The 8,288-nt window shown below is 34.8% G+C and overlaps 1 protein-coding gene across 2 annotated transcripts; it reads left to right on the top strand.

Annotated features, from left to right (window-relative positions):
• Window positions 1–3,898: 3,898 nt before the first annotated feature.
• LOC103439216 (tropinone reductase homolog At1g07440-like) lies at window positions 3,899–7,534 on the top strand. 2 transcript variants are annotated; one of them, XR_003766678.2, is made up of 5 exons: window positions 3,899–4,053; window positions 4,388–4,595; window positions 6,012–6,228; window positions 6,307–6,467; window positions 7,136–7,534. XR_003766678.2 is itself a non-coding variant. In XM_008377760.4 (5 exons), the coding sequence occupies exons 1-5, from the start codon at window positions 3,980–3,982 to the stop codon at window positions 7,322–7,324; spliced, it is 795 nt and encodes a 264-aa protein (XP_008375982.1). In that variant the 5' UTR covers window positions 3,899–3,979; the 3' UTR covers window positions 7,325–7,534. The 2 variants fall into 2 exon arrangements, 1 of the variants encoding a protein (XP_008375982.1); XM_008377760.4 differs by having other exon boundaries at window positions 6,361–6,467.
• Window positions 7,535–8,288: the final 754 nt, after the last annotated feature.

Here is an 8,288-nt window from a genome sequence, read left to right as displayed (position 1 = left end):
TATTGGGATCAATATAGGAAATAGCTCCGAAATCAGACTCATGAGTTCCATTGCCTTTAACTCGGTTGAAACCGGATATGCTCTCAGCTACATGGGAAATAAGGATAAAATTGTTTATATAAGAAGTCCTTATACTTTGGTGTAATAGGGAAAAAAATGTTTATAAACAAAAGTCCTTAAACTTACTAATAGGATCTCCGAAATTGGAACCATGAGTTTCAAAGCCTTCACCTCGAAATCGGATCCGCTTTCACCTGGATGACATGGGAAATAAGGAAAAAACTGTTTATATAAAAAGTCCTATACTTTGGTGTAAAAGGGAAAAAAACTGTTTATAAACAAAAGTCCTTATACTTAGTTGGATCTCGGAAATCAGCCCCATGAGTTTCAGAGCCTTCACCTTAATCGAAACCAGATCCGTTCTCACCTGGATGACATGGGAAATAAGGAAAAAACTATTTATATAAAAAGTACTTAATACTTTGGTGTAATAGGAAAAAAACTGTTTATAAACAAAAGTCCTTGTACTTACCAATAGGATATGGAATAGGTTGAGGTGGAGCAAGATCTTTTATAAGCGACTTGGGTGCTCCCACTTCTCAGTGTACTGTTCGTAATGGTGGTATGTTCGCCAGTCGATCCTTTTTGGCCCCGTCCTTGAAATGATCTTTTTCAGGCGAATCTTATTCCTCAAGCCACTCACATCCACTAGTTGAATGCCAAATTGCTTTGGGGACATTCATTGGGGCATAGGCTCTCTCTTCAAAGTAGATGAGGATGGTTTGGGACCTTCCCAACTCTTCTTGGCCAACTAGGTTGATTGGGAGAAAATCTGGAAGCAGCCTTTTATATGGCTGCCATTCAATCTGCAAAAGGAATTAATATTTATACACTTCAATGCGTTAAAAAAAAAAAAACTCAAAAACACTCATTAAATTAAGGGAACTTTAATGAAAAGCACCTGGTACTGTTCACTTTAACGAAAAACCACATTTTTACATTAAAAAGTCAATCCTGGTACTATTCACTTTACCCTTTATTTTGTCCTTATCATTAAAACTCAAAGTTTTCAAGCCCTTTTCATTAGTTTTCCTTTAAATTAATACTTACCATCAAAGAATATATGTGTCCCATCACGGAGAATGCCGACGCCTTTGCCTTCGATTGACCGCTTCTATACTTATCTAATTCTTTTTTGACAATTTCTAATGAGTAATGTAGGTGTGCTAATAAAGCAGCACCCCACACATATGTATCAATCTCTTGGAGATTCTCTAAGAGAGGAAGAACAATACTCTGGGCCGAGTATGTTTAGCTCGGTAGTATGATCGAAAATAATTTATACATAAGGTAAGCTCTAACATACGGAAGCAACTCTGGACCATCTATTCCTATTTCAGGTGGCACTACTTGAAACTTGTCCCTAAGCCACGTGAACTTTAAAGCCTCCTTGACTACAAAATCCTCCTCTAAATAAGTGCGGGTCAGATACTCTCCCCCATTATCGACTCTAGAGACGGCTCTTCTATCAATTGGCAACCCGGTGATGTACAAAACGTCTTGTAGGGTAAATACTAATTTACACCCACTAGGAAGGACAAAACACTGCATTTTAACATCATAATATTCAATTATTACTGATAGTAAAGTCATGTTGTGTTTGACCCTTTGGGTGAGGCTAAGAAACCTATAGAATGAAGTATGCTTAATCTTTTCCCTAACCCTATCATCTAGTTTCCAGGAATCTAAATTAGATAAGCTTTCATTTGACTTTTCCTACAAGAAAAAACAATAGGATGAAAAACAAAAGGTTGTAAAGAAAACATGGAGAATTCAACCTAACAATAAACTATCAAGGATTTAACTCTAAACTTACAATGAAAGTGGCCATTGCAATTTTTCTATCAAGGACCTGTTCATAGAATCAAAGCATAACATATCACAACCACATTTCAGCATATAATATATCACAATCACAGTTCAGCATATAATATATCACAACCACAATTAAACCAGAACCAATTTTAGAATTTCATCTACTTTTGGAAATATTTTGACACAAAACACAACATACATACACCCAAAAACACTATTTTCATAACACAAACGAAAAGGGAATTCAGAATCAAAACTAACCCATTTTCTTCCTCATAGAACTGCAGCAAACTTAACTGAAAGAAATAAAATCCATTGCCAGAAACTTAGCATTCAAATTGAAAGTTAGCATTCAAACTTAACTGAAAGAAACAAAATCCATTGCCAGAAACTTAGCATTCAAATTGAAAGTTAGCATTCAAAATATGCAATTCGTGAAGATGATTGTGTCATCTATGTCAAACTCAACAATAGTGACAATTGAATCAAGACTTACTATCTTCAGGGGGGAATTCATCAGGAGTATTCAACAACAAGCTAAACTAGACATAAGCACATTGTGCTCTTTTTCCTTTGACCAGGCCTTTATTCACTTAATTTTTCCATAGCAATATTTTAGCGAGACAACATTATGTGTATCTAACACCATATCAATATATCACAAACGTAGTGCCCGATTTTTCTTCTAGCCTTCCCTTAGGTTTTGTCCAATTGAGTTTTCCAAGCATAGTTTTATCGAGGCAAGTATCATTGATTGGTAGACATCGAAGAAGTGTTGTGAATATTTTTTATTGAAAATGTGATTTCAGCCCTTCAAATTTATTTATTTTTTACATAAAACTCACAATAATATATTTTTCTAACAAAACCCCAATGACTAGGCTCAACCTAAGTGAATTGCCTAATCGAGATTGTGTGTCATATTTAATATTTTTCGGATTCCCCAAATTACCCTAAGTTATGTCATTATAGCATTTTATGTTGATATCAAAATTAAAATAGAAAGCTTTTTTATTTGCTTGTAACGAGTGTAATGGCTTTGAAATTTTAATTGATGTAGGAATGGAAATTCAAAACGTCTTTTATTCAACAATAAATTTTCAGATTAATGTACCCTATTGATTTAATAAAAACCATGCTTTTGTTTTCTTTAAATCAAAAAGGGTGAAAAAAATGATGTGTCTAGTATGTTTTGTTTTATTTTTTGAATATCAATGTACCTTTTTTTTTTTTTTTTTGAAAAGATTAGTGTACCTTGTCACATCCCGAGCTCGACTCCACTGTAGCACGATATTGTCCGCTTTGGACCCCGACCACGCTCTCATAGTTTTACCACGCTCTCATAGTTTTATTTCTGGGAACTCACATGAGAACTTCCCAGTGGATCACCATCATGGGATTGCTCTCGCGCGAACTCGTTTAACTTCGGAGTTCCGATGGAACTCGAAACCAATGAGTTCCCAAAAGGCCTCGTGTAGAGATGAGAATATACATATAAGGCTTACATGATCTACACCCCTGGGTGATGTGTGATGCTACATACCTACTTAGTACTAATAGTTTTGGTCATTTGGAAAAATAAGGCATCTGTCACCAAATTTTTGGATCTGGAAAATAATAGGTAAATTAGTAGGCATATTATTAATATAGGTAAATTTATTTATATAGGTAAGTAGTATATATTGGTATTCTGGTTGTAAAAAACTCGATTCTTTTTTGCTGGTGTTTAAATTTTGGTGTTCTACGGTTCTCGCTTATAAATTACCACTTGACTTATTCTGGAAAATGCATACAACAACAAAACGGATACTTCACCACTTCTATCCGGGTAATGCTAGGAAAATTACTTAAGCGTTAATAAACATATTCATTCTTATTGGTGACACATAATTTAATTTATAAATTTAGTCTCCCTAATATTATCGCTTCTTATCCAGTACGGTCCAAACCGTCCAATATCTTTGGTGGTGTTAAACAGAAACAGTTGCCACGTGTACTTCTTATCCTGGCCACCCAATATCTGATAAATATCAAAACTAGTACGAAATAGCAGCACCGCTAGTATTTTGCAGAGAGATTAGGGAGCAGAGATATAGAGAAAGAGATGAACAGCAGAGACAAAAGATGGTCTCTTAACGGAATGACGGCTCTTGTCACTGGTGGAACCAAAGGAATTGGGTTAGCTTCTCTACATCTGGATACTTCAGACCATTAATCTCTTTTTATTTCAGTTTTCCTTTTACTTGCAATGCAATATTCTCTTTATTTCTCTAATTGGAGCTTTGATCTTTAAATTTTGGTTCCTAAACTTATGACAATATGAAGGACAAAAAGTGATAAGGAAGTTACTTAGAAAGACCATTTGTCCGCCTACAAGATCAGAGACCAATACCTATAAATGTCTGATTCAAGAACTAAGCTCCAATTCTAAAAAAATTTAAGCACAAGTGTTCCAATTTTTTTCCTCAGATTTTACGATTCCATGTTTGAAGTTGATAATGTAATTATACAGGTATGCAATAGTGGAAGAATTGGCAGGGCTAGGTGCAATTGTGCATACTTGTTCGCGAAATGAAGTTGACCTTAATGACTGCCTGAGTCAGTGGGAGAAGAAGGGTTTTCAAGTCACTGGCTCAGTCTGCGATGTGGTGTCAAAGACCCAAAGAGAGGAGCTTATAAACAAGGTCTCATCACTCTTTGATGGCAAACTTAACATCCTTGTAAGTACAGGACTCATCAATTGACTGAAAGAATAATTTCAAGGCTTAACTATTGCAGTACCCCGATAGTGTTGTCGGATTCCACTTTACCTTCCCAAAGTTATTTTGACATATTTTGCTCTCTAAATCATATATTTGTGTCCCATTTTGTCTCATTTCATTAGTTCCGTTAAATATCCTGTTAAAGATTTTGAAAGTGTTGGCAACAATTCCACCAAAGATGATGTTAGAAGTTATTACAACGGTTGGCATCTAGAGAGGTCCATACCTGATTAAGCTAGAAGATTAATGTGAGTTCATGAATTTGAAGGTTGAGAGGTGTTTAAAGATGAACTCAGTTGAATCAAGTGTTTGTCAATTATCCATTAAGAAGAGTTTTCAAGTAAGAGAGTGTAGGAGCTGTCTGCAGCCTTTGGACTTCATGTCTTTAAAGTTATTTATTTTTTTTCTGTCGTTTTGCGTTTTATATAACACAAAGCTTCTCCCTATAATACAACAGTGTTTAGAGTGTTTGAACGATTAGATTGTGAGACTATCAAACGTCACAAATGAAAATCTAACCGTTTATTGAACCAAACATTCTGCACACCGCTCCATGGTAAAATTTTGCAGAGTACCACTCACTTTTGGCATTTTATTGTTTTGTTATGGATATTTTGGTCATGAAGAAAAGTAAAATTGTAATCGTTCAGTTTAGCAGAAAAGATGCCTTAGATCTCCCTGGATTCTCTTTGTGAGAATTCCAGGATTCTTCAATCATGTTCGTTCATCGTACATCGTGTGGTTGGAAATTATTTTAAATATTTTTATTTAAAATTAAACACAAACTGTACTTGACAAAAACTGACCGTACGATGTACAATGAACGAACATGATTCACGGATCTCTAGGATCCTCACCCAAAAGACTCGGAGAGGATCCTGACGCCCTTAGATCGTATCTGTGAGGATGTGAAGGTAAAAGAGTCCCGTATTAGTGAAAAGAGAAACCTTGCAATGGGTTATAATAGGTTGGGATACTCCATATATTGCTAATCTGATTTTATGAGGAAACCTCAACTTTTTCAGTATCTAGTCGTTTGAGAAAGCTTTAACTTTTTAGTGAAATTTAAGAATTTGAATCCAGTAGAAGAAGTGCACTTTTTTCCTTAATTTATAAGGAAAACTAATGAAAAGGGATTGAAAACTTTGAGTTTTAATGATAAGGACAAAATAAAAGGTAAAGTGAATAGTACTAGGATGGACTTTTTAGTGTAAAAATATAGATTTTCGTTAAAGTAAACAGTACGAGAAGCTTTTAGTTAAAGTCCCCTAATTTATAATTGTCGTCCATTAGCTTTGAACTCATAGCCCCTTTCAACAAAGTTGAGACTATTGTATTTTTATGCTAAACCTTTCCAAAAATGTGTGGCTGTAGATAAACAATGTGGGGGCTAACAGACCAAAAGCAACACTAGAGTACACCGCTGAAGATTACTCATTCATGATGAGCATCAATCTTGAATCCGCTTACCATTTGTGCCAACTTTCACATCCTCTTCTCAAAGCTTCTGGATCTGCTAACATCGTTTTTTTATCCTCTGTTGCTGGTGTGGTCTCACTAGAGGTTGGATCTATATATTCTGCAACTAAAGGTGCTTAATTATTTTCCTTATATATTTTTTAAAACTTTATGTAAAAATAAAACCCAATAGATAATTTGTGTTTTGCAGGCAGTTGAAGAATTGAGCTTAAATTGTGTGGCTTTTCTGTATTGTATCTCTCAGGTGCAATAAATCAATTAGCAAAAAACTTGGCATGTGAGTGGGCAAAAGATAAAATAAGGACCAACAGTGTTGCACCTTGGTTTATCACCACTCCCCTTGGTGAAATGGTAAGATCATCATCATCACGTGCTCGTGCATGCTTTTTATTTTCATTTGTCTTTAAATACAACCGATCTTGGGGGAGGAAAATCAAAGTAAGACCTAAGGAACATAGGTAAATTCTCTTAGTCACTTACACTATAAGTCCCTTCATGTCATGATGCATGCTTTAACTTCAATGCCAATCAACATTTCATTGATGGGTCTTTCGAAGTCCGTAATCGGAATCAGAATCACAATAAGAAGTTGGATGGTGGTGAAAAGAAATTATTCATGTGTTTAATAAACATTGAGGAATCAGAACAGTAGTGGGACTCATATAAAATAAAGAATTCAACTCTTGATTTTAAATTTATTGGATTTGTTTTTGGGAGTAATATTTTGATTCTTGAAGAAACAAGCCAAATTTTTATCATCTTTTATTCATTATTTATTTAATAGCTTAGTTATGGCAATGAATTACTTGTCAATTCACATTAAGAGAATTATCTTGCTCAAATTAAAATCAAAAGTATTAAAACATGAAAATAGAAAGAAAAAAAAAAAACAATGCAGGATTGCCAATTTAAAAATAATACTTCTACTCTTATTTTTTTTATTGAAGAGCTTGACAAATCATTAAAATCATTACTAATATATTTGTCATTACATCCATTCTCACACTATATGCATGCAGTTTCTCGGAAATAAAAAGAAATCGGCGGTGATAAATTCTCGGTGCCCTTTAGGACGTCCAGGAGAGCCAGAAGAAGTGTCTTCCTTGGTAGCATTTCTATGCCTACCTGCAGCCTCTTACATTACTGGGCAAACTATTACCGTCGACGGCGGGGTGACTGTCAATGGCTTGCTCTTCCAAGAAACATGACATGCAAATAGTTCGATATGTAGTAGTAGACAGTGCTTGAGGTCAGGAAAAACAAAATCTCTTATCTAATTCCAAAGTGGTGAGCTTTAGTTCTCCGAAAAAAGAAAAAACAAAGTGGTGAGCTTTAGTTTTATGTGAAATTAAGTGACATTAATGTTCTAATTAAATAAGTGAATGAAAGACCGCCGACCATTTGGTCTATTGATTTAACTTTCACTGTATTAGAAGAGCTTATAAACCTGGTTTGGTTTAGATGCATTTCTGCTCATCACCCTCAAGTGATAGTAATGTTCACCACCATACTTGTGGAGCAAATAATATTCACTAGGCGACACGTGGACTTTTGAACATAAGAGGACAAAAATACCCTTGAGGCATACCGGGATTCCTACGCGCGAGCAGTGGGCAATCATTTTTCAACCAAGTCAAAAGTGCCCAAAATAGGTATCAACTTAAAACTTAATTTATTCATATATTTCCCATTTCATTATTTAGCTAATCAATTAGCTAAATAATATACTTATTCCTTTCATATTTCCTCAAATCATAATAATTGACTAATTAAGGGATTAATTACCTAATCAATCCCTTAATTATCAATTTGAAACATCCACTCAAACCTAAAAATACTAGAGGGCCGGCTATCCCATTCAAAACCTAAACCATTACCTTTTTTGTTACCTTTTCCCACCATTTCTTCCCTTTTATTAGCCAATCAATACCATAATTACTATAACATTTCTTTTCATATTTAATTAGCCAATTAAAGTGGCTAATTAAACCACAAACTAACCAAAAACCCACTAGGCCGGTCATGCCCTTTATTTCCTGTTGGTGGCTGCCATTTTCTCCCCCTTTTTGTGACATTCAAATAGCTAGTAAATTAGGTTATTACTATTTGCTAATTAACTAGCCAATTATTTCCATAACTCCCTAAAAATAACTAGCCCACTATCTCCATAAC

This window comes from Malus domestica, chromosome 11 (assembly GCF_042453785.1).
Source record: "Malus domestica chromosome 11, GDT2T_hap1".
Taxonomy (NCBI): domain Eukaryota; kingdom Viridiplantae; phylum Streptophyta; class Magnoliopsida; order Rosales; family Rosaceae; genus Malus; species Malus domestica.
This window is presented reverse-complemented; position numbering and strand designations above follow the sequence as displayed.

What these genes read in the sequence shown, in the direction of transcription:
- LOC103439216 (XM_008377760.4), top strand. Translation starts at nt 3,980, where the DNA reads ATGAACAGCAGAGACAAAAGATGGTCTCTTAACGGAATGACGGCTCTT. An exon ending in GGTGGAACCAAAGGAATTGG is followed by an intron (nt 4,054 to 4,387) that starts GTTAGCTTCTCT and finishes GTAATTATACAG; the next exon opens with GTATGCAATAGTGGAAGAAT. An exon ending in CCACTCCCCTTGGTGAAATG is followed by an intron (nt 6,468 to 7,135) that starts GTAAGATCATCA and finishes ATATGCATGCAG; the next exon opens with TTTCTCGGAAATAAAAAGAA.